The sequence below is a fragment of the Apteryx rowi genome, unplaced genomic scaffold, assembly GCF_003343035.1.
Source record: "Apteryx rowi isolate R43461 unplaced genomic scaffold, aptRow1 scaffold_12, whole genome shotgun sequence".
Classification (NCBI taxonomy): Eukaryota; Metazoa; Chordata; class Aves; order Apterygiformes; family Apterygidae; genus Apteryx; species Apteryx rowi.
The window spans coordinates 510,177-535,945 of record NW_020447419.1 but is presented as its reverse complement, the minus strand read 5'-3'; the positions used below and the strand labels follow the sequence as shown (position 1 = coordinate 535,945).

At 53.8% G+C, this 25,769-nt stretch overlaps 2 protein-coding genes across 2 annotated transcripts in view; both read left to right on the top strand.

Annotated features, from left to right (window-relative positions):
• Positions 1–4,330, top strand: part of IQCA1 (IQ motif containing with AAA domain 1) — a 110,467-nt gene extending 106,137 nt beyond the window's left edge. Inside the window, exons 18-19 of the mRNA XM_026087749.1 lie at positions 348–586; positions 3,733–4,330. Coding sequence (XP_025943534.1) covers positions 348–586; positions 3,733–3,858 — 365 coding nt within the window. The 3' untranslated portion in view covers positions 3,859–4,330. The remainder of the gene's footprint in view (positions 1–347; positions 587–3,732) is intronic.
• Positions 4,331–13,367: 9,037 nt separating this feature from the next.
• On the top strand, positions 13,368–24,353 carry ASB18 (ankyrin repeat and SOCS box containing 18). Its single transcript, XM_026087870.1, has 5 exons — positions 13,368–13,608; positions 14,162–14,429; positions 22,287–22,785; positions 23,699–23,812; positions 24,168–24,353. Exons 1-5 carry the CDS (start codon positions 13,368–13,370, stop codon positions 24,351–24,353), a joined length of 1,308 nt encoding a protein of 435 aa, XP_025943655.1.
• The last annotated feature ends 1,416 nt before the right edge of the window (positions 24,354–25,769 follow it).

The window sequence follows — 25,769 nt, the reverse complement described above, 5'->3', positions numbered from 1 at the left end:
GGACAAGTTCTCTCTCCATGCATACACACAGGCAAATTTAAGTATTTCTTTCTATTTTTATACACATATCCACTTCACATTCTGTGCCCTTAATGACTTTCCAAAAGTACTGACTGGTAGCAAGCAATGGATCACTAACAGTTTAAGAACAGATGTGCCTAAAGGCCCCTATGCTGCAAGTCTATAGATGAAAAAACACAGCAAATATGAGAGATGTTTGAACCTTGGCTTTGCTTACAAGATATCCCCCATTTTCCTTTTTCAATATCAAGATGTAAAAACATTTCTCCTGCTTTCCTTAATGCATGTCTTTGGTGTTCTCTCCTTTTCTGGGTCTTGATGAACAGTCTTATGGAAACATATCATCCTGCAGAACGGAGGAATCTTCACCAAAATGCTGAACATAAGCTGCCTAGCAAAGTTATCTGATGGTTTCACCCAGGGACACATCCTCCAGGCAGTGCAAACTGTCCTGAGCAAACGACGCATCCTGCAGATGACTAAGAAGCCACTGACAGCTGTTGAGTTCATGACTGCCCTAGCCAGACAGGACCCCGTGTACAAAGAGGAGGAAGAAACATTTAAGGTGATGTTGAGCTATGTCAACTGGCTGCCTTTTATTGTCCCCTACCTTACTCTTGTCCAGGCACATTTGATCTGGAGACCTGCTAACCCTGCTGATATGGTTGGCACATCACTGTTTCAGTGATGATGTATTGCTCAAAGGCACTGACCACCCATCTCCCACATTTTGGGATGTTTGACAGCCCAGGCTGCTGGAAGTGTCAAGCCAATGGCCATTATTCCAGGCAGCAACGCTGCCCAGGCAACCTGCCTGCTGCACTGTTTCACTCCAAGCTCACCTAGACCACAGTGGCCTCCACACACACAGATAAACCATGTACGTGCCATTGGCACAGTGCATTAGTCCTCTTTCTTTTGGAGCTGCCATGCTTGGCAAGCCTGGCTATATTTGCTTGGAAAAGCAGAAAACAGACTCCTGGGGTCTTCAAAAAAGTGTTTCAGATAGTTCCAAGAACTATTTTAAACAAGAATTTTCTATGATAAAGCTTTTGGGTTTGGGATTTAAAAAAACACACACACACTTCTGCCTCAAGCCCTTCCCCCCAACCTCAGAGCCATAAAAATCCTTAGAGCAAAACCTGGTGCCCTATATCTACCTCAAATGCACATGGATCATTCTGCAAACAGCTACTTTTTCCACACGTAGCTCAGTAACATAATTATTCTTTCTTTCCATGGACCAGGATTATTTTTTATGCAGTGGGTAATTCTGCTTTCACTGTATTGCTTTTGGCTTTGCTAGCAATGGGAAAAGTTTACCAGGCTTAAGTACAGGTCTACAATTTATTTGCTAGAGCAACTTCAGCATAGCTTAGGGACAGCTGAACTAGGCTTGAACTGGCTCGCCTGGATACAACCAGCACAGCTTATCAACACTGACTCTGCAAAAACCCCACACAACGCTCAACTCAGGCTCGTCAAGGCTACTGAACACTAGTGCAGCCATCACCCCAGGATGGGAGGACAGCCTTGCTACGCACCATGGAGAGCCAAAATCAGCCTGCACCTGGGGCCCTGAGGGGGGTAGGGCTTTTGTACTGAAGCTATAGACCCCAAAAAAGCTTTCTCCCCTACCACCACCATCCCCCAGACTTCTACACAAAAACAGTCAAGTTCTCCTGGCTCCAAGGTTTCCTTTTTGTTCTGCTCTTTGAATCCCCACCGCACCTTGCACAATAAAAAGGATGTAGCTTCTAGCAACTTTGTCCAAGTCTTCTTCCACCGCTAGCCTAATGATAGCACATACATTTCCCCCAGTCCCGCTGGATACTTTCCAATTTCCATTTAGAGCCATTTGGCTCACTCAGCACAGGCAGCATTTGTGATATTTGGCAAATTATTTTTCCTCRCGCTTCCTATCTAAACCAATATCTTCCCTCAGGGAGCGGCTAATGGTTCAGTGTTGCAGCAAAGACAAAACTCATATCATTCCCAGCTCCAAGCAGTAATCCACTTGTACCCTAAAACACAAGAGCTAGTATTTGGTGCAGCTTTAGCTTGCAAATATTATTCCGCTTCTTATAAATGTGCCCGTTTTACAGCACAAAGTATGTGGGCAGCACTTTGTTCTGAACATTGCTAAAATGATAGTGCCCTCACTACCCCACAGCAATCATTAGCACGCATTAATTACAGCCCTTAAGAAAGTATTTCCTTTTATCCATTTTAAATTTGTTTCCCTAAATGTCATGGAAACTAGCCTCAGCACCTGTATTATGAGATAGGGGGAAAAGGACTGTCAAAATGGCCTTTTGCATTATTAACTCCAGTCTCTTCATCTCTTCTCGTACAGAAGCCCCTCTCCTTGAGCCTCTAATCATTGTCATTGCTGGACCTTTCCTGTTGCTTTGCTTGATCCTTTCTGAAGTTGCCAAAACTAGGAGCAGGATTCAAAGGGAAGATTAGCACAGTGATGAATCTTTGCTTTCTCTTCCCTGGAAACATGAATCTCCCTGTTTGACATTTATATTCTGCCAGGGTTCCAAAATGAATATAAATAATGCAGAATTTGTGATAATGTGATTTCTTCCATTCAATTTACTCAAATTCCTGCCCCAATTATACATCCACTTTTTCAAAATTCTAAATTATTGCACCAGCGTGATTGATACAAATCCTTAAATAGAAATAACGGTAGCCCTAGAGGGGCAAGGGGTGGTCCAGCTAGCACGCTAGTTGTGACTGGTACAAAATACTTAGAAGACACAAGAAAAGCCCTACCAAGGGGCTGTGGAGGACGTTTCTCCAACAAGGGAAGGTTTTTAACTCTGGGGCCAGTCACTTACTGTCTTATTGACACCCCCAGTTGAGGTGCAAGCGGATTAGCAATAAACGTAACCTTGTGGACAGAGGGTGACCAAGAGGAAAGAGATTCTTTCCTGGGGCAGCACATGGATGAACCCAGCAAAGAGGGCAAGGAAAGGCATTTTTATCAAACATGTCAGCACCCAGTGGCACTGCAGTCTCCAGCATAGGCAGGACATTGTCGATACAGCTTTCTGTATGTACCTGTGGGGAAAGACTCGTTCCTACACATTGCTAAGTTTAAAACACTACCCTCTCCTTCATTTTACATCATTTTAACATGGCCTAGAACTGCCTTGCTGACATTACAGCCCAGAAGCTTGGCAAGTTTGCAGAGCGACTGTACCAAAATCATTTACAAGTCACAGCGCTGTGAACAGGCATCTGAAAGCAATAAACAGGTTTTTAATGTTTGGGGTTTGTTTTGTTTCTTAAGTTCTCTCGCTGAAATAAAAAACGTCTGGATTGATTTGCAGAACCGTGAGAAGTATCTGCTCTGTCTCTCGCCACATTTCAGACCAGAGGGAGTTTTGACAAGAGCTGTATACCTCGGAAATAGGGTTGATCGTAGAAGTTTTAACATTTCCATAACTATAGCAACACAAATGGTCTAAGCTAAGCGTTCACATTAATGAGACACACTTCAAGCAAGCAATTGCTATACCTTTTGTTACAATAATGTTCTCCAGAGATCCGAGGGTTTCATTTCTGTGCCTCCACGAGCCAGCCAGGATTTTAAGACTTTCGTATGGAATGCTCCATTATACTAATACAGAGTTCCTAAAATGTTGTCATGATTTTTTTAGTATTACTAAAACATAGACCCGCTCTTCTATTCTCCAGGCTTGGTACGCCGAGACACCACTGGGTAAAGCACGAATCAAAGCACTGGCAGGGAGCGAGGAAGCAGGAAAAGGAAAGGCAAAAGGAAAAAAGAAAGAAGGAAGCAAAGACAAAAAGAAAAAGTAACTTCCTCAAGAATTTTTCATCTGGCAATACCAGTCACAGCTCCACTTCACTGGAAAAGGGGAGATATTAGCAGAGCAGACGCTTTAGAGGAATGCACCCCAAATTATAGCTCATCCAGGAAAAATTAGTCATTTCTTACTGTATTTTTACTACTGAACTCTTATCTACTATGAACTATTTTTAAAAAGTTAAGACAAGACATCTACATGGCATGTAGCTCTCAAAGGATAAAGAGTTAATGACCACTGATATGCTGAAGCATTATTTATTCTGAGAGAGTTTTTAAGGGGCAGAGGGGCTCATTACTCAGGACTGTAACGTCATCAACTTTTAGGCTATACTCATTTATTTCAGCAAGTAACTCTCCTTAAAAATTGATGTCATGTTAATGTCTTTCATTACTTTAATATCCTATATGCTTTATAAAACTAACTGCTTTATGTATCTAAGTCTAATGCATTACAATCCTCAATAAAATAATTACAGCTATAAAGACTTTTTTTTTAATTAGGATGGATTATAAGACACTTAATGCAGTCTACCACAAGCTGAATATTTACATAGCCACATGAGGACCAAGCACTGTTTTGCCTTGTGACACATTGTCATGGACGGATTCATGTATGTAGATGTTGGGAGAAAACATTAAAAAGCAGAAGAGCAAGCAGCAATGCGGTCAGGCAGCATTTATTTTGGTGGATGTCCTGAGAATCTATTTGGCAGTGCCCAGACAGCTCACAACAGCTTTTGGTACATTTGCTAGTGTTTGAGGTGCAACCTGGTCAACTTTGCATGCAAAGCAGCAGTTTTGGGGGCAAGGTATTTATAAGGAATGGTTGGAACTGCTCCGAGACTTTGAGGCATCCTCGGTGACACTGCTGGCACCAGCACCATCCTCATGCCAGTGAAGGACCTCATTCACTGGGGTCTCCTACAGACCACACTGAGGACTGGAACCTGGAGCCAAATCCCGATTTTCACCTGACTGCAACATACCTATAGCAACTTGACCCTGAGTAACTCACAATGTATATTTAAGTAGACACATAAGGCACACCATCCCCCAGGAGTCCAAGCGCCTCTATACCTTTGCTATATCCAGGCCAAAAAGCATGGTGGCAAGTGACTTGTAGAAAATGTGCCCTTACCTGGCGGGTAACAGGTCATAGGACAAACTCTGCAGAAAGAAAAGCCCACCCAAAAACTCACTTGAGAAGCTACACTAACAAAGCAGGGTGGGAAGGGGTTTGGACTGAGGGCCTTATGAACATAGCCTCCTACCTCTGAGGAGAAAACCACTGCAAAAAGATGCTCCTGGAACAGGCAAAGCCTGAGCAAAAGCCCAGAAAGATTCCTATAAGCAACTCACTGTAGAGAAAACAATTTAAGTAATCATATCATTGAGCACAGCAGAGGGAACTGGTTAATAAAGTGCATTTTCCTCCCCCTAAGGGAAGAGGGAAGAAGAGGCTGACACACTAACACAGCACATGGGATAGAGCCACCCAGTGCAGGCCTCTTGTGGTCCTCTCTGACCAGCTACTCATGGCTGCCTAGTTCAGGGCTCACCCTGGATTTTCACCTCCAAGGCTGCACCTCCAGGCCCACCAAGGGGGTCCAAGGCAGGAGAGAGGAGACACTTCCTAGACCTCCTCTGTGCAAAACCCGAGCTCCGTCTTTGTGCACACAAGTCCTTTGCTCAGGCTCCAGCAGCAATCAGGCTGCTGGAGCCTCCTCGTGAGCTACACAAGGGGACACTGCAAGTAGGACCTGCCAGGCCCTGAATCCAATCGCTCCCAACGAAGCAGCTGCAAAATTTGGCCTTTCTTCATTCTTTCTTTGCAGATGCTTGCTTGCAGCAGGCTGCTGGTTTCACAAATTTGGCAGCTCCAAATTAAAAAAAAAAAAGGGACTCTTCAACTACCCTTGGTGAGAAGAGCCAGGCTGTCAAAGGAGATGGCAGGGTTTGTGTTAAAAACCTCCTAGCCTCTCTCATCTGCAGCAAAACTAATCTGGGTAATTCTGTCCTCAATCTTGCAGACAGAGGAATGCTCCTCTCCACAACGGGTTTGACAGTAGAATATGATGTGATGAAAAGACGGCATTTCGGCTGGATGTAAGCAAGACCATTAAATAATATGTCAGGCAGGTTCAATCCAATCTCAGCAGCGCAGAAACACACCGACTGGCAACGTGCATCTCCAGTGAYGCGACTCCGACCCCACGCAGAAAGGGTGCAAGAGTGTTGCCTCAACCTTGCTCTTTCCCAGGTGCACTTAGAGCCAGAGCCTGCAGTTCTCCGGTATTCACCAGCTTACAGGGGAAAAAACCCACTGGAGCAATTTATCCTCTAGGTGTAGCTTGCAATGACAGGCTGTGCAAATTGCAAAGCTTCCCCCCCTTGTTTCCCTAGGGATTTGGGAGCCGCAGCTGGAATATTCACAGCTTCGCTGGTGCAGGGAGGAAGAAGAGGGGATAAACCAGACAGCCAGCAGATTTGCAGACCTAAAATGGCAGGAAGCAGACAAATTCTGCTGCGTGTAGCTGCCGAGCTCTAGCACCGCTTTGCAGTCCTCTTGCGGAGCAGGGGAAACAAGGAGCAATTTTAATGCTATTTATAATTATTATTACAGAAAGTGCAGCTACTCGAAAATGAAGCTGTTGCATCAAGCAGAGCCAGCGCACAGCAATTTCAGCATCGACGGCTGAACTATGCAATTAAATGGCCCTGGCTGGATCTGCAACATCCATCCCACTGCGAGGCTGACGGCACTCACGTGAGCAGCACCACTAGAGGTGTTCTGCCAGGCCTGGATCTTGGCAGAAATAATTGAAAAAAAAAAAGGGGGGATTGGGGCTACATTAAGCCCAACCACAGGATAGTGATGCTCTCACTGCAGCTGCCCGGCATAACGCTCCGACAGTACAGCTATTCGGGAGCAGGTCCCAAATGCCGCGGTTTGGGGAAGGAGGAGAACATCCACACCAGCAGAGAGGGTGCCGGGCTGGTTCACCTCCCTCCCGCTGCCGGTGATGGGCGCTAGCACCAGCAAAGTTGAGAAAAGAAGCTGTCACACTCATTTATACATGTAAGTGATCTAGAGAATTATCGGCTAAATTATTTAAATGTCCCATTACTATTAAATTACTGGGCATTCATTGTAAGAACAGTCATAATACAGTAACTAATTTGGTATTAATGTGAATGTCAGCATTTCATTGCAGTTATTTTGTACTTCATCATAAGATAATTTACCAATAAATTAATTGGCTTAATTGCTTCCTACAAACCCAGGAGAACTACATATGACATGACTTTTGAAAAATGTTCACGCTCATTCCCTGTCTTTCCTCTTTAGCCCCAGCGAGCAGAAACCGCCCCGCCGCAAAGCACTCGGGCTCCCAGCATTGGGAAGGAGCCATTGGGAAAGAGGGAGCAAAAGGTGACTTCATTTTCCCAGAGGCAATAAAGTCTTGGCACGCCCCGGCCCTGTGGATTTTAATGTGCTTTAAATATAGCCTCCGAGGCTGGGTGCAATCCTGCGGCTTGGAGCAGGAACCCAGGAGTCAGTGCAGGGCTTGGGAGTGAGCAGAGAGACCTTTGCAGACTGTCTAACCCAGCGCCAGGGGATCGAGCAAGGACGGCCAGCCTAGACCTCGGCATAGATCCAGAAAAATCTCCGATACCAGTAATCCCAAATCCCCATCACCTGTGCATTAGCCAAAAACCCCAAACCAAGAACTCAGACTACAGCAAACCCAGGTAGGAAAGAAGTTACTGGTCCCCTGCCACAAGGCTCAGCCTCGGTCCCCTTTTGGAGGTCTCAGCAGGACGAGTGCCACAATCGCACACTTTTCTGTGTTTGGGGTAAATAAGACACTGCCTCAGCTGAGGCGCCTGCAAACTGATTTAAACACCATCTGTTAGCCCAAGAAGCACGAGCAGTTTGCCATAGCGCTTGGAAGAGGCTGCGTAAGAAACCAAAAGCACAGAGAGCCCCGTATCGTGAGGAGTCCAGCAGGAGAGTAAACGCAGCGAGGTCACTCGCAGGCCTGGGAAGTCCATAAGAAAACCTTGCTCATCTCAAAAACCACACAAAAGCTGCTGTGCAAGTACACAACTGTCCAGCCAGCGAGGAAAAGTCGGCACTGCAGTTCTCGCCACGCTGAGGCCGCATCCCCTTGCGAGGTGTGCTGCTTCTACCGGAAGGTTACAGCAGCACAACCACCCTTGGGCATAATAATATCAGCTTTGAGGCATACCAATATCATTTTTCAGGCATAATAATATCAGTTTGCTTTATTCCCCCCCAAAACAAGTTACCCACCAGCCATCACCCCCATGCAGCTCTCCCAACCACATCATGGGCAGAGACCGGCTTGACCCAGGGCCCTTGGTGGCCCCAGGCACCATCTCTGCCAGCGCTCACATCCTAAATTTCAGCAGCAAGTCTCCAAAGTCAGCCTGAGCCCGTGCAGCAATTTTCCCCTCCAGACACCTACGGCATGGAGGGATGCCGCGCAAAAAGCCTCCTCAAGAGAGGCTACCAATGGCCACAGCACAGTAGGAACAGAATGGACGGTTTCCACCAAGATGCAGAGCTTTGGGGTTTTGCCACCCACAAGGTCCTCTCCCACAGCTGCAGGATGGGCCAAGCATCCTTTAGCAGAGAAACTTTGCTCCCACGGGATGACAAGGGCAACGGCCACAGCTCATCACCCCGCACTCCCAGAAAGCGGGGAGAGAGGGGACAACCCACAGGCGGATGGATGAGGCTCAGCTGCAACCTCACCACTGCCTCTCCAAAACAGCACCCCGCTCCAGCAGCGCTGCCCATGGTCTGGGGAAGAGCCCAAACACCAGGCAACGGGGTCAAAAAACCCCCAGTGCAGGCAGCAACCCGGCAGCACCGGCTTCTGGCCACGCCGACCCTAAATTGCAGCTCACAGCGTCTTGATCTCACACGACCTTGAGCTTTGGGACCCGAAGCAACTCTGCTGGCAGCAGACGGCGTTAGCAAACCAGGGGGCAGGAGGAGGGCAGCACGAAGGGCTGCACCCTTGCAGCGGGCAGGTTTTGAGACAGCCCTTGCTAAGTAAAGAGCGGCAGGCGCACCGTGAAGTCACGCTTTCTCAACGCGCCGCGGGTATTATTAGATCCCTGGCTCGCGTCAGGGGCTCAGGTTCTGCTGCCGCGGCCAGAGCCTTTAATCAGACACTGACTCCCGTTAAAAGCTGTGCCAGCACTCGTCTCCGCTCCCTGCCAACTCCTCGTGAGCTGTTTTTCCCTGGTAGCCTGGACRGGCCGACGCAGAGCCGGGGCCTTCCAGAAAGCTGCCGCCTCCCGCACCAGGATTTTCACCTGCAGCCCCCAAGGATTTGGGCAATTAGAGCAAATCACCACAAGTTTCTCCCCGCTCTGCTCTCCAAGGGCTTAGTAAAAATTCACTGCTGTTTTCTCAAGAAGGAGCTGGAAAACGCTCYGTCAGGAGCGTTGCGTACATGGACAGTTATTGTTCAGTTTCTTGGTTTAAGCGTTTTTTAATAAATCCATGGGGCTCTTTCGCAAAGCGCTGGGAACAGACTGCCCAGGACTGGGCTCCACCATCAGGGACAAACTCACCCGAGCGCAAAGTGCTGCTAAATCTCTTTTTTAAGGGGCCGTTTACCACCTTGCGCTGAGGCTGGGTGGTCAGTAACGCACCCATTTGGGGCTCGATGGAAGGAAACACCTCCGGCACACCCTGGCGCAGCCCCACGGTGCCTGTTGTAGCTTATTGTTTAAGTTGCCATTAAAAAAAAAAAAAAAGACATTTCTCAGCAAAACCCCCCCAAATCCTGTAATACAAAGTGAAGCTGACTGTTCTATTAACTCCCATCCTGCATCAGCAATTTTCTAAAGTGTGGAAACGTTATAATTGACTTTTCTGCTAGTAGCAAAATGTCATTTTTCCTTAATACTTCCCTAAGTCAGTAATGCATTTCAAAAGCCTCCGATGCCACTACCACAACAGGACTTACAAATTAGCACATTTTCAGCTTTTCATTAAGCACAATACAAAAAGAGTCTCATCATATTAGGGCTTCTCATCTCATTATCGAAAGCGCTGCGGCTCTGGAACTTCTCGCGGCAAATTGTAAYGCGCTCAGCTAGGGCCCATTGTAAATCAGGGCTTCAAAAAGGCGGCGCGGAGTTGGCCCTCTTTAAGCACGGGAGACATTGGAGTCTATTGGAAAATGCCTTACGCCGTCTTGGAAGTCATCACAGCACCAGCTCGAGCTTCCTTTTATTTTTCCGCATGGCATCAAGCCAACCCTATTCCGCCTCCCCCCCCCCAAATTTCTCATTGTGATTTAAAAAAAAAAAACATGTCTAAGATAACAAGCTGCAGAAGATCCCCAAATCGTTTCAGGCTCTTCGCACGCTCTGATAGCACCCGCAGGACAGGACATTTCCAGCCACCTGGCCCAAAGGGGGCCACCGGCAGCAGCTGCCTCCTCCACAAATTGCATCACCCTGCGTGTCCTCCTCRCACAAGAGGAGGAGGGCTCGGCCCCAGCAGAGAAGGTGGCAATGCCAAAGCCCAAAATAAGCAATGCAGAGCAAGGAACCTGGAGGAAAAGGGCTTTTTTAGCCCTGCAAATACAACCTAGACACTAGCATCAAGAGAAAAGCAAAGACAAGAGGTCTCACCTTCCTTTCCTTGCAGGGTTATGACTTCTCGCTAGCAGCATAGACCCAGCAGAGCCAGCTGGTGGCCACCATGAAGCCACAGGGCAGAAGAAGAGCTTCAGAGCTGCTTCACTCTAAAAAGCTGCCTACAGCCCACCAGGCAAAACCCAACAAGCCTCCGGACTGTGGCTTTTATCTGCCTTGGTGAGTCACTGGCAAATGGGGAACCCAAGGCACCTGCAGCCCTCGGGGCTGCAAGGCTGCAGCTGTGGCTCCAACCCAAAAAGGGGCACCTGGACCATGAATCCCAAGGGCCTCTTCCACCTGCAGTCCCTCACCTCCCCTATGCTATGGGACCCCAGTCCTGAGCGCTCCCCACGGGGGTCTGGTGTTGCGCGGGGAAGGAAATTCAGTCGCCTGCTGCCRATGGACGGGCAGAAGAGTGTGCAAAATGCACGCGCTCGCACACCATGCTTGGAGGCAAGCAAGCAGGGTGTGGGGGCAATAAATTAATGGTCCGTGTTGAGCGTAGACTTTGCTTCGTCGTGAGGGAAAAGCCCCGCGGCAGCAGGGAAGGCTTTTTGGAAATGCTCTGCTTTGAAAGGCTGGGGATGCTGGTGGCGATCAGCTGCAGGGGAGCTCCCAGGGAAGCCGGGGAGATGGTGGCCTCACGCAGTCTTGAGGTTTTGGGACCCCTTCTCCTTCCCCCTCCGCACCCCTTGGTGGAGCAGATGACAACACCAGCAGATGAGCCCAGGCAGGAGGGTCCAAAATCCAACCCGGCCCCTTTCCCAGCCCAGAGCTGAAGCATGATCCGGTGGGAGAGGGGTGGTCTCGGTATTGCTTGGGAATTGCCCTGGTTCTCCCAGACAAAACAGGACTATCAGGAGCACCTGAGCAAGAGCCACCATAACACATAACAGGGATGAGACTGTTCAACATCTACCGGCACTTTATCACGTATGATTGAATAGATTCCTAAATTATTACTCGACTATAATCCATAGGTTTAGGAGAGAAGTTTGGGGTTAAGCGTTTTTGGGTTAGTTGTGTCATGCAGGCACCTGGAGGGGTCCAGGAAACCACCAAGGGCTCAGACGCAGCCCGGTTGCTTCACATCCGATATCGAGCTAGAAAACAGCGGTCCGGGTGCCAAGTCCACCCGCCGCAACCAGCACAGGGAGCTTATCGCGGAAAGAGGGTGTGAGAAATCCCATCTCGCACCAGACGCGGTCGTTTCGCTTGGGCGAAACCAGGACAGCCGCGCCGCCCCAACCCTAAAGCGCCAGTCTCGTGGGCTGAGGCCGTGCACAGCTCAGTGCATGTGCTGCCACGCGCCCTGCTCTTTGCCCCCTCTCCAGCTCYGGGATCCAAGTTGCAGCTGCCCCGGGGGTTTTGGCTTTAAAACGCAGCGGAATCGAACGCCTCCTCCCCTGCAGGCTGGAGACTTTTTCGGAACGTTTTTTCCCCCCTTTTTCCCCCTTTTTCCCGAGCGCTGCAGCGCCGGCTCGAAACGGAGCCGCGGCCGAGCATTCCCACCGCTTGGCACCTTCCCCAAATTTTTCCAGGGAGGGGGAACAGCCTCTGCAGCGCCGAAGCCAGCAAGCTCAAGGGCAAGCGCTAAAAATAACCGAGCTGCGCCAGCACGAGACCCGGCCGCGGCGCAGAGGGGCCAGGGGAGCGCGGCGCGGCGCGGCATCCCTGAGCRCCCCATACGGAGCCGCGGGATGCCAGGAACGCCTCGGCCGGCTCCACTTACGCGGTGCCACCTGCAAAAGTCGGTGCCGGACGCGGAGCCTCCTCCGGGCAAAGCGCGGCCGGCGACATTGCGATTTATCCTCCCGCTCCGCAACGGGAGAAATCCAATCTGCCGCCGCGCTTTTTCCCTTTGATAACCCCCCGCCGCGCCGCGTGCCGAGGATGGAGCGGCTGCACGGATTGGCCTTCGCCCGGCGTCCGCGAGGGGAAAACTGAGCGCAGGGGGGGACGCGAAGCCGGAGGCGCCCGTCGCCCCCCAGGTAGGAATTCGCCCGGGCGCCGGCGGGGGGCAAAGCGGAAGCAGCCCGGGGCGAGCGCAGCCGGACCGCGGCGGTTTCGGAGCCTCCGGCGGGCTCCGACCGAGCCGTCGGGCGGCAGCTCGCCGGTGTCGCCTGTTGGGCTCCTACCGACTGAAGTCGTTATTAACAGCTCCGCTCGGGCCGGGGGAAGGAAACCCYGCCGGCCCCGCGGCCCTCCTCTCCCGCGGCATTTCCAGCTGAAGCAGGGTTTGCCGGGAATGCTTTTTTTTTTTTCCCTTTAATTTTTTTCCCCCCCCTGAGGATGCTACCCTGCACCTGAGGGGCCTGCAAGGGGTGCAAACGGGGTATTAAAACCGCACCAAATAGCCACAATAAGAGGGAAAAATATATATATATATATTTTTATATATATATATATAGGTTTGCTTTAGTCCTTCTCAAACACGGGCGCTCCCAAAACGCAGCCCGGTGGCTTGACCTCCTCCCACTCCAGTAGGCCTGAGAGGGGAGTTTTTCTGGCGGGGAAACTGAGGCAGGGGGTGCTGGACTGGTGGGAGAAGGGCCCCACTCTTTTATTATTATTATTATTATTATTACTATTTTTTATAGCAAAGCAATGGCGTTTCGGGGTGCTCGCGGAGCTAACGCGGCCAGGGCGAGCAGAAAGGGGGCAGGGAAAGGCCGCAGGTAGCGGAATAGCTACAAATAAATAAATCAACAAAAATAAGAGGAGCCGGGGAAGACGGGGGGGGGGGACGGTGGGAAACGACGACCGGCGCCGGCCCATCGGCCCTCTTGCCTAGGAGCCGCCCGCCGCCATGGGCGAGCTGCCGGGAGGCGCCCCGGAAAAGCTGCGCTTTCGCCCCAAAGCGGAGCCCGAGGGCCCGCCGGCGGCTCGCGCGCCCGCCGGCCGCTACTACGCCGCTCTGCTCGCCGGCGACCTCCGGAGCCTCCAGGTCCTCACCGACAGGTACCACCAAGACGTCAACCTGGTGTTCGAGCTCGGCCAGGAGGAGCTGGAGTGGCAGGCGAAGAGCCGGGCGTCCTACGGGCTCTCAGGTACTTTCAAGCCCCCGACACAAGCGGGGATTTACGAAGCCCGGACGGGGAGAGAGGAGGCATGTTTAAATGCACGATGGTACTTTTAAGCAGCCCGTTCCCAAGGCGGCTGGTTTCGGGTGAGCATGGGACTCCCTGCAGCTTGGCCATAAACCTTTGGGACATCCCTCCGTTGCCTCCTCCTTCTCTGCAGGCACTAACCCACCGGAGGGGGAAAAAGGGGTAAAAATGCTGCATCTCAATGGTGCACCTCAATGGTGCATCTCAATGGTGGAGGAGCAGATCATTTTTCCAGGTTGGGATGGGACATCACGATGGCATGGGACATCACGATGGCATGGGTGTGCTTGCAGCCCCCGTTCCTCCACCAGGGGCTCAAAAGAGGTCAGATCGATGCTATTTGGTGGGGGTGAGAGGCTGCGGAGGTCCCGGTCTGTGGTTGCTCCCCATCCCAGGTGCTCCTCATCATAGGGAAAAAAAAAGAAAAGAAAAAAAAAGAGGGGGGGAATGGAAAAATGCAGGCAACTGAGGTGCGGCTCTCCCCCCCCCGCAGGCCTGTGGTCGCTGGAGTACAAGCGGGAGCTGAGCACGCCGCTGTGCATCGCCGCCGGCCGGGGCCACGCGGGCTGCCTGCGCCACCTCCTGCGCCGGCGGGCCGCCCCCGACCTGGCGCCGGGGGGCCGGGGCGCCCTGCACGAGGCCTGCCGCGGGGGCCACGCCGCCTGCGCCGCCCTGCTGCTCGAGCACCGCGCCGACCCCCAGCTCCGCGGCGCCGACGGCCGGGCCCCGCTGCACCTCTGCGCGGCGCCCGCCACCCTGGGGTAAGGAGCCGCGGCCCGCCCGCTGCGCCGGCAGCTGCCTCCTGCTTTGCCCCCGCCGCTGCCTTTCCTCCAGCAAGGTTGTGCCCCGCTCCGCGCCCCGGGGAGCTACGATTTGGAGGGGCGGCGGCTGGAGCGGGGTGGCTCCTCAGCCGTGTCCCGCCACCGTCTTGCACGCGGGCTCCGCTTGCTCTAGTGCCTTGTGTTGGCTTGGCCACGCGCCTCTGCTCCTCTTCCACCCGTACCTGCCAGCTGAGCGTTGCGTTTGAAAACGCCCATTTGCCGCCACCACGAGGCATAAACCTCTCGAGTGACCCGCCGTCACCCATCGCCACGTTATTTGCGCGGGGATGACGGAGCGGGGAGGGCAGGCGAGCCAGCGGACGGCAAGGCGGGGATGAGGCACGCGACGTGGGAGCAGCTGAGCGACCAACCCTCCCGTATTGGGGCTTTGTAACGGAAATGCTGGGAGACCCGTAACCGCGCTGCCCGGCGCTACGGGGGCTCCTGCGCTGAGCAAGCCAACCCCCTTGAAAGCTCAAAAATTAACAGACGTTTCCGACGGGTTTCAGACATTTCGACCACTGCTTTTCGACTGCAAAGACTTTGCTCAAGTTAGAGCCTGGGGAGGTCAAGCTTTAGGTAACGCAAACATCTCCGCTTTGATTAGGGGGAAGACTACTTTACCTTGCCTTTTTTTTTTTTTTTTTTTTTTTAAGTAGTAGATTTTAGGTCATCCTTAATTTTTTACTGACAATAAAGAGCAGGTCATTGACCTACATAGAGCGCTATTTTATTTTTCTCCCTCTTGATAACAATGGCCAGAACACCTATGTGCCGGGTTCTTCTGTATTCCCATATACTCGGCAATTCACCATGGGGGCAGGACTTAAAACCTTTGAGCCTCTCAGTGACTGGGATAAAAAAAAATTATCTGGGCTTCCTTCCAGCCATTTGAGCTTCAGATTCCATGAGATTTCAACAAAAAGGATATCAGAGCTTTAATCTAGGAGCTTTTTGAAGAGATTTAAAAAAAAAAAGTTCCAGTAAAGTTCAGTCTTACCTTCTTCACTTTAGGAGCTGTTCATGCCAACGTCGTCCTATTTAGTAGAGTTCCTCTCCTTGACCTCTATTTTACAGCAGAGATAATTAACATGGTGGGGTAAGATGAGTCTCTAAATTCACTGCACTCTCTCCCAGGCTCGCTCTCTTTTCCCTCTAAAGCTGGGTTGATTAAAGGAGAGGGGCTTTATTGGAGGCCTCCCCCCCAAAATGAGAAGAGCGACGGGGGAGAGGAAGATTCCCCACTTCCTCGGTGGCACCGGGGGCCGAGAAACGGCGGGGCGGCGCGGGCAGCAGAGCCGGGCAAAGCCCCCTGCGGCGAGCCCGGCCCGGGACCCCCCTCCCACCGCAGCTGCCCCCCATGAACACGATGGCCACGGCCACCGCAGGCGCCGTGCAGAGTGCAGAAAATGCGGAAAAAAGCTCTCAGAGGACCGCAGGACTCCCGTGCAACCTCCCAGCAGGAGGAGGCCTCCCAGGGTTTTCCTCCTCCAGCCCTTCGCCGGAGGCAGGAGGGTTGTCAAGCCAAGGGATGAGGCGATGAGATGCAACTCTTGGCTATTTGCAGCTTTTGCTTACGGCTCGGTGACGTCCTGTTCCCCAGCGCGCGTCACCTACGGAGCGACACAGTCATAAGAGCACCCAAAGACCCTGATACTGCCCTGAGTGCTTCCAGTTTAAGCATCCAGTAATTATGGACACATCTGTTCACGCACGCAGCTGCTTAAATCAAACATCTGTCTGTCCCTCAAGCCAGAGGTACCTGCTAATGCAAGAAAAAGGTACCAGCGCTGCTACCCCCATCCCTCAAAATCCCGTTAGCCACCGACCCTTTCTCTCCCTCCTTGCACTAATGCCACCCAACCCTCTCCAAAAAATTACAGTTCTCAAGCACCTTAAACCATGAGAGCTTCGAAGGAGTTTTTCCTCACTGGACTGAGCCTTTGCGGTCACTTCTTTGAGCTCTGCCTCCACCATGGGAGCTGAAAATGGAGTCGTCTTCTGTCTCCGAGCCTCCAGCCCTGAAGGACGGGAGATAAGCTGTGAGACCGGCCAAGGCAGGAGGAGATTCGCTGACCGAGGGGCTCCCTTCAAAGAATGATGGGGCAGGGAACAAGTGCTAGGGCAGCCACCTTGGGGAGACCACACCACAAAACGCTTCGGGGCTGTTAGAGGAAGATAGCTCAAGCAGAAGGCATATTCGGGAGGAATGAGCAGAAAACAGGAGCGGAGATGGTCTCCCTCTCTCACAGAAGCTGTAAAGAGCAACGAAAAGAAATCCCCACGGAAAGGGAAGGGCATGGACCCCGGATAGCCACTCTGTTCTGCACTGGAGATGATGTGACACAGCAAACCCAGGGCTAAGCAAGCACACCCCATCGCTTGCTGGTGGCCCTGCATCTCACGGTGGTCCTTAACACCCTCAGAAGCAAACTAGGTTTTTGTCAAAAAGAAATCACCCAGATTCCTCCATCTGAAAAAAAACACTTTGCGCTGACCTGGGAGAGGCTGTTCCTGGGCTTCCAAGATTTCCAAAGGGGAAAGAGGCATGGAGAAGAAAAAAGGCTAAAGCACAGAAATGCTCTCAAAGATGATGTACCCTTAAGTGAAAGCTGGCGTACGCACAGGAGGTGACATGGGAAAACCCACACCATGCCTTGGAAACCTTAAATCCTTCAGAACAGAGTATTCTGCACTTGTTTCTAACAGCGAAGCGACCACAGGGTCCTGCCACAGCAGAGCCGCGCTCAAAATTGTATCACAGTTTTGGCAAGAGGAAGCCAGATACCTAAAAAGATAATGGTCTGAATCATCGGAGATATCAAGGCTCCCAAACCCCGCGATTTCGGACCTGGGCACCAAAGTACCTTCTGCAGAAAGGCCTTGGCAAGGCAACGCTTGGATGACAACACCTCCGCAATCGGGTCCGCGCCAGGCAAACCGGGGCGGCTGACTGGGACCCACTGAAACAAGAGGAAGCACCCACCGCCAAGAAAGCTCCCGCAGCTCCGCACCGACACTCCTTCCCTTGACTCCCCAGATGGGCTGGGAGCACCCGCCAGGCGAATTTACCTCTTAAAGGGAAAAAAAGCTTCCTTTCTCTTCGCTAAGGAAATGTATAAGAATTAATAAGCATTCAGACCTGGGATTCCCTTGTGAAAGGGTTTTTTCCAATCTGGATCAAGACTGCAATAAATCGCAGGCAGCGAGATGTTCCTTCTTACCAGCTCTTGCCACGAAAAACAAAAATGAAGGAAGGGAAAGCCTCACTTTGAATGCAGGAAGGGGGAAAAAAGTACAAATAGGAGGTTTTCATTAAAAAAACCCAGGGCCTGAGTGGGTTCTGGGAACAGGAGTTTCCTAAAGCCTCTGCTTCCCGGCTGCCCCAACCTCCTGCTCCTCCTGGTGGCTATTCCTCACATCCTGATTCAGCCTAAGCCTTGCTTTCCCAGCCTGAGCATTTTTCCACCCAGACCCCCGAGCAGCGATTTCATTTAGTGCACCTCCGCGACGCGGTCCTCCGCGACCCGTGGGGCCAGCCAGGATGCTCAGAGGGGAGGTGACCCTGGCGCGAACGGCAGGATGAAAGCTAAAAGCCAGCGAGAAGGACAGGAGAGGGAGATGGATGTGTGCTGCCAGGAACTCACGTCAACCCGAATTAATGGTATGGACCACTCCCCAGCACCTGAAGGTACCTGCCTGCTGGAGGTAACACAAGCCACCGCACCAGAGCAGAGGGACTCATCATCTCACCTGCCGGCTCCATACCAACGCCAGCCCCCTCCCAAAACCTCTCTGGAGACACCCGGGCTGGCCAGGCACCCTGCCAGGTCTCCAGGAGCTCAAATCCGCAGTGTTTTGTTCCTTCCAGACCTTTGCACCTTACATGAGCTGAGATGGTGGGTACATCACCCTCTAGACACCGCCCTATCACACCAAAGGCTGCAGCGACTCGACTGATTGATGAAGAAGGAAAATAAGACCCAGATCGTCTTATTCCGTTTGACAACTTGAATTAGTCAGGCACCAAGTGCAAGGCTAACTCGTAATAGCAATAACATTAGTTATCACAGATCAAACTCGCGCCGGCTCTGACCCAGCGAGCGACTTGCACAAGCAGCGGGATGCTCAGGTGTTATCCACTGCCGCCAACGGGTTGGGACGCGTTGGGCAGCGTAGCTCAGGCACAGCTGAGTGGGGCTGTTTAGCCCTTGCTCCAGGGGAATCGCCCTCACCCGAGCCGTGCATCGATTACCCCAACCCCGAGGGGATCACCCCTTACCTACAGCCCCGCACTGACATCCCCCCCTTTGCTGAGGGAGAAGTATTCAGAGGGAAAATTCGGGATGAAATAACTCGGCTTTCTCACAACGGCTTAGATGAAGCCACTGAAACTCCTTAGTGAAAAAGGACCCCGGTCGGCAAAACAGCATCTCGGGAGGGTGCAACTTCCACCCTTGTATTTCTAGAGGAATATTTGGGGTTTTTACCAGGATGCCACAGGCTGGTGGCTTTGCCGCGCAACCCGTGCCTGCAAGGCAAGGACGCACGGATATTCCCTCTGTCCTGGCTACGCGGATGTGAATCTTCTGCCCTGCGCAAACTCTCCGCACGAAGCACCTCGCAAAAGCGATGCTAAAACGAAACGCACCATTTTTCTCACTGCCTGGGCTGCTGCGTGCTTTGCACCCAAGTCGGAAATATTTTTTTCCATTTGTCCCCTGCAGAAGTCAACGTCCGTTCCCTGGCTTACCCCAGAATACGTTACTTGAGGATGTCAGAGCTAAACACGACGGTAGCACTAAGCTAACCCCGAGAGGTCCCAAGGGAGTCATTATAATTAGGGCTACAAATTTGTTGCTGTCAAGAACAGGCGAGACCAGTAAACATGATCAAACCGCGGTGTGATTTGTGCTGGCACCAGACCCTCCCCGCAAAGTTTGGCTGCCCAGCAGCAGAGCGCGCATCCCAGAAAAGCGCGGCAAGACAGGTCATTGCTTCAGAAAGAGGTTCTGCACGTTTCCAAGCCAAAGGGGAATTTGAAAGCAATTGCGAGAATTATTGTGCACATTCAACAGTCTCCAAAGGACAACGCAGGGGCAAATATGCATCACGACCACCCCTCGGATTTCATCCCCTGCATTGCTGACTATGCATTTGTTAAAGCCTAGGTTTGGAGGACAACTGTTTTAGGTGAACAGTCTCGGTTTTCAAGTAACAAGGAGTGGGCTGGCTCAGAGAAAACATTGAAAATATGTTTTGAAATATGAAAATATGAAGATCCAGGTGCACTCTGCAGCTTCAGAACCAAAAACAACTTCAAAAGCTAGTTTGGGGTTCTCTTCGTGTCTTGTGGTCTTCAAGACAGCGAAGTGATTTCTTGATTTCAGTGCTGACACGACGATACAGTTACTGATCTACACGTCCATAAGTGCAGTCCCCAGTAGAGCATGTTCACGGCACCACCGCTCCCAGGCTTTGCCGCCGATCTGCCCGCAGAGAGGTCCAGCTGGGCTGGCAGCATCCTGAAGGAAGACCGCTCTTCCCACCTCCCTGTTGGCATCTCTTGGGAAACACACGCTCGTAACATTTTCAAGGTCTTGCTTGGACGGCACAGAGGTGTCTCCTCCCCGTCGTCTCTGAAAAAATGACTCCTGGCCCCTCGTGCTGGCCCAGCTGCCACCGGTGCCCTCTGCGCAGCGCGGGGTTGGACATTGCGGGGCGGCCGTGCCACCGCCGTCGGCTCGCGGCAGGAGAAGCGGCGGTCATCGTGATTCATTTGGACTGGCTGGTCACATCCGTTCACTCACATGCGTGCAAGGAGAAAAAAACAAAAAGGGGGGAGGAAAAAAAACAAGATCGGGGCAGACCGTGCTACTTGAACCCCCTTCTGCGAGGCAGCAGCCGGGATCGGGGACAGGGACGAGTGCCGTCGGCTTGGGTTTTCGTCCTTCCCAAAACTGCCGCTGCTCTGCGTGCCCCAGAGCGGGGTCCCAAATAAGCCGGCAAATTGCATTTCTGCAGGTTTAAGCCATGCACAAAAGCGTCTCTTCTCAGCGCAGGCAGAGGATGCAGCGCCGTCCGGGGCAGGCTCCCCGGGGACAGCCACAGGGACTGCGCCTGGGACGGGCTCGGCAGGATTTGGCCCCGGGGGTGATTAAGCTCTGGCCGGGGGTTGGCCCCTGCTGCCGCACGCGAATGGCTCGCAGGTGTTCCCCTGCCGGGGTGGAGGAAACCAACTGCACCTCGACAGCTGGAGAACGTCCTTCTGGTGCCACCCCATAGCCGAAACGGGAATTTGGGGCATTTAACAGGAAAAGGGAAACGCACTTTTAATACCAGGCACACCCCCGTGGAGCTCCTGCTGCCTGGAGAAGCCACAGAGCATTTCCCCTCCGCGTCAGCTCAGCCCCAGTGTAGGTCGTGCCAGAGTAAGGTCAAGACGGTGGTTTGGAGGTTTCCAGCTAAGACTCGCCGTTTCGTTTGCTGGGAGCGGGTGAATATATAGAGACACTGCCGGCTTCGCTTGCGCCCACCTGCTTTCAGCCCCCACAAACGGCTCCCTTGGCCTCCAGGCGCAGATGTTGCCCAAAGGTTCGGGTGATGTAGATGGTCTACACAACACTCCGGGGCTGCGTCTGTGCCAGGAGACAAAACTACAGGCAACACAGCGCTTGCACGAAGGGGCCGGTTGTCTCACACGTCTCCGCAACAGCCTAATGCATCCCGCACACCTCGCCAGCCAGGACAGCCCCATCCTGGTAGCTCCACGACCAGCCTTGCTGGCTGGTTGCTGCCATGCCGGGGGCAGTTCCCAAGTGCCGGGAGGGCGGCAGAGGTGGTGCTGCTCTGGGGGAGCAGGATGGGGCCAGTCCACCTGGAAACAGTCCCAGCGCCAGCCCTGGGACCTGCAGAGGCTCCCGGGGTGCTGCAGACAGGCAGGGTGCACAGCCCAGGGCTTCCTACTTCCTCACCAGCACAGCAGACAGACCGCTGCCCTCTCTAACTGGCATCTCCTGGGGATGCTGTGCTATCAACCAGGTCCAGGCTGCAGCCCAGGGCACCGCACAAGGCCTTTCACAAGGTGGTCACAGCCCATCTCCCAGTGCTTTCCTACCACCCCACAAAGGAGGCTGTCCCAGAAACTCTTCTGCTCTGTGGCTGAACCCAGCCAGGCTTTGGTGGTGACCTGCAGCCAGCCCAGCTGACAGCAGGCACAGGCTCCCCGGGCTGCCCAACCAGCCGGCATGGCTGCAACACACTCGTTTCATCCTCTCCCAGACGGCACCTGCCAGGCAGGAGGCCTGGAGCCTTCTGCATTTCAGCCTGCTCTCCAATACGCATCTTCTTTCCCACATCTCACCTTCAGCTCTTGAGTTTCATCTCGGTTGCCTTGTCTCTTTGAGAAAACAAGCCTTTTCCCCTTAGGCGAAGGCAAAGCCGCAGGGATTTTTAGCTGCTCCCATCTCCACATCACAGGAGACATCTTCTAGGATCTCCTAGGACGAAGGAGGTCAAACCCTTGTTCTGATGGTCTGCACCTCCCCAGCTTTGGCAGCAGCCTTCTGCCCCTCTCCCCCAGCCCCACCAGCTCCTCATGGGAGGGCGGGAGCAGAAACAGCAGCCAAAATCCCTTCCCTGGGGAGGACCGAGTGAGCCGAGGCAGCCACAGCAGGTTCACCGGTCCCTCCGGTGTCAATCCCTGTCTCAGCCCCATCCATCCCCACGGCTTGTTGGGGCCAAGCCCCAAAACCCGCCGTGGGCCACCAGCCCCACCAGCGCCCCGTCTCTTTGCAGGTGCGCCAAGCTCCTGGTGCAACACGGTGCCGCGGTCAACCTGCCCGCCGAGGACACGGGCGACACGGCGCTGCACGTCGCGGCCCGGCACTGCCTCTACGAGCACGCCCAGCTCTACCTGGCACGCGGCGCCGGCGTGGACCGGAGGAACGCGCAGGACGAGACGCCGCTCAGCGTGCTCTGCGGGCAGGCGCCCCGCGACGAGGACGGCTGCCTGCAGCTCTGCCGGCTGCTGGTGCGGCACGGCGCCGACGTCGAGGCCCGCGACGAGGCCCGCCGCGGCCCGCTGCACAAGGCCTGCGGCCAGGCCAACCACCGCGTGGTCCGCTTCCTGCTGCGGCGCGGCGCCGACGTCAACGCCCTCGACTACGACGGCCTCTCGCCGCTGGGCTGCGTGCTGCGGGCGGCCGCCTGCAAGCGGGAGCTGCAGCCTCACCTCTGCGTGCAGGTGCTGCTCAACCACGGCTCCCAAAAGATCTGGCCTGGTGCCTTTGAGAAGGTATGGGCTCCTCCAGGGCCGGGCTCGGTGGCCTGGACTTCTCCTCTGAGCATCCTTAGGGACACAGAGGGGATGAACAGCCCCAGCAAGGTCACCTCTGTGGGAGGAGGATGGGGAGACATCGGTGAAGGTTCAGGAGGCCAACAGCAGGACTGGACCTTCAGGGCTGGCCAGAGCCCTGCTCAGGGCTCTCCTGGTGGGTTAGTCCCAAAATCAGGCTGCTGTGTATCCTGCTGTCCCGTTGCACCTAGGTCCCTTAGGTCCTTCTGCAGTCGGTACCCGAGCACTTTGCAAAGCCCAGCGGGGGCCTCAAGGACCTTGCCAAAGCATGCATGTCCATGCAGGGAGATGGGACTCCCGCACTGCGGTTTCCGTCACTGCCAGGATGGACGGACACCAAAATGCAGATGCGGCACAGCAAAGGGGCTGAACAGACACAGCCCGCTCCGGAAGGAAAGGGGACAGGGCGAAGGACGGGCTGAAGCTAGCCTCGTCGTGGAGGACTAGAAGTAAGGGCTTCCTTCCCTGTCTCGAAGGCAGGCGACACCAGCCTGGCGCATCAGCCGTCAGCACAGCCTTGTTATGACTACGCGTGCCATTGATTTTACGCCAAACACTAAAGAAAATATTATCCTGGCTTAGCGCGCGCGAGCCAAAAAGCGTTGAACAAAACACAAGCGCCGCATCCGGAGGAAGCGGTGGCACGCAGGTCTCCCCGTCATTTCGCGGCTGAAGACACCTAAGCGAAGAGCGCGGAGCCGAGCTGCCTTGCGCCGGCGGGGAATAGCCAAGCTCTCGCCAGCACCGCGGTGGGAAGGGACGAGCCCCGGCTGCTGCGCGCGCAGGCTCTGCTCCTCCGGGAAGCGTTTCTCTCGGATTTTCCCCCCCATCACCTCCGTTTTTCCCCCCCCAGGTGCTCAAGTCCTGCGCGGCTGTGCCAGAGATCATCGAAATCCTCTTCAACTCCTACTCGCAAATCCCCGTGGCGGAGAAGTGGGCCGAGGCCGTGCCGGAGGAGGTGTTTCAGGTGAGACCGCGCCGGGCGGTCCTGTGGGGACGGCGCAGCGGTTTTATTCCGAGCTAGGGACAAGCTGCCCCCCGTACGGGCCGATCTCGGTGCCGCCCGCGGTCGCGTTTCCCCGTCTTCGGGTCTCTCCCGCTTCAGCCCTGCGGGAAAAAGCTCTACGGCTTTCTGCAGGGATGCTGCTTTTGGCACGCGGAAAAAAACGCTCCCTGCAACACCACCTACGGTGAGGCTCAGGATCTTCCCATGTGTGGTCACGGAGGGGAATCATTCACATCTCTCCGGCTTGCTTGACTTAACCAAAAAAAAAAAATGTTTAAAAAAAAGCTCATTTTTCCCCCTCCCTCTCTCTTTTCAGCAGCACCTGACGTTCTACGAGTCCCTTTTCCGGCTGTCGGGCACAGCGCGGTGCCTGCAACATTTGTGCCGCTTCGCCATTCGGAAACAGCTCGGCAGCAAATGCCATCGCCTCGTCGCCTTGCTGCCGGTGCCCAAGTCCCTGCACGGCTACCTGCTGCTGGAGCCCCAAGGAGCGGTGCTTTGAGGGGCCGGGGCGAGCGCGCCCCGTTCGGCCGCGCGCCCTTCCCGCCGCGCGCTGCGGCCGCAGCCGTTTCCGTCAGCCGAGCCGAGGAGCAACCGTTTCCGTGATAGATTGCTGTTTTCCCAGGATTTATAACGTAACAAAAGTGTGCTTTGGGCTGTAACTTTGTACAGATTTGGTTTTTTTCCCCCTAATTGTGCCTTAAATAGATTATAAGGAGCAATAAAATGATTAGTAGCTTGTACGAGTAGGTTGCGGATGCGAATAACGTTCGTCGCAAGGGGTCTTTGCAAAGCGGCAGGGCTCCTCGGGTGTGCAAACCCACCAGCTCACCAAAGGCGACCCGCGAGCGCCCCGACTCCCTTCGCGCAGGTTCCTCTCCCGAACGGCGCAAGCAGAATTTGGCCAGGAGCAGAGCTGCACCTCAAGAGCCGTTAGCAGGACGCGAGGGGCAATAAGACGGACTGTAAAATAGACCCAAATCTATAATAGGGACTAAACCTCACGGAGTTGTCTTTCGAAGCACAAGCCACCAGCAAAGAGCTCGGCGCCCCGCGCAAGTGCCAGAACCGTGGCCGGGGGGGGAAAATCAGCCCCTTTTACCAGCTCCCCGCCGTCCCCACGATGCACCAGCATCATCTTGCCTCGGTCGGGCGCCCGGGGAGAAAGCACCAAATGGGCAAAATTGGACTTTCTTTTCACGTGGCGACTCGGCCAAAGGTGCCGGGAGCCGTTACCACCATCGGATTTGTTTCCCCAAACCCCCCCCCAGGCTCCCCAAATTAATTTTTGCTGAACCAAAGCAAGCGCGCGTACGTACCCTTTGGAAGAGCAGCAGTCCTGATGCTAGCAGCAAAAGCGCTGCCGCCACGCTCGCCAAATTGTTCCACTAGTTCATCGTAATAACTATTTAACCAAAAAGAAAAAAAAAAACCCAAAACTCAGCCTTATTTATTATCTGGTCTAATTACTGGTTTATACAGCCCATGTGCGCAGGACGCCGGTCGACCCCCCCCCCCGGCCCCTGCAGCTGGCGCCTGTGAAGCAACGAGCAGGGGAGCAAGGAGGGAAAGGAGACGTGCCTGCTGCTTGCGCTGGGGCCTCGCTTTCCCTCGCCCGAGTTGCTCCCGGGTACGCGAGGGGCCCTGGGCCGCACCGGCACCTCCTGCCAGCCCCCCCTGCCTCCGCCCCCGCCATGCCTGCCCACCTCTGGCATCCCGGAGCGCTGCGTGGGAATGCCCCACGGCAACCCCCCCCCGCCCCGCCCCGCCAAATCTCTGCAGAGGCCTGGCACTTCATGACTTTAGCGGCATTTTTTTATTGCGTTATTTTGTTTCCGGGAGCTTGGCGTTCGGAGCGGGGAGGAAGGGGACTCGGAGAAAACACATCGTGGCTGGGGCCAGCCTGCGCCCTCGCCGC

Excerpts from the sequence above, each read along its gene's own strand:
- ASB18 (XM_026087870.1), top strand. The coding sequence starts at position 13,368 with ATGGGCGAGCTGCCGGGAGGCGCCCCGGAAAAGCTGCGCTTTCGCCCC. Across the intron at positions 14,430-22,286 it reads GCGGCGCCCGCCACCCTGGG|GTGCGCCAAGCTCCTGGTGC; the intron begins GTAAGGAGCCGC and ends GTCTCTTTGCAG. Across the intron at positions 22,786-23,698 it reads GGCCTGGTGCCTTTGAGAAG|GTGCTCAAGTCCTGCGCGGC; the intron begins GTATGGGCTCCT and ends TTCCCCCCCCAG.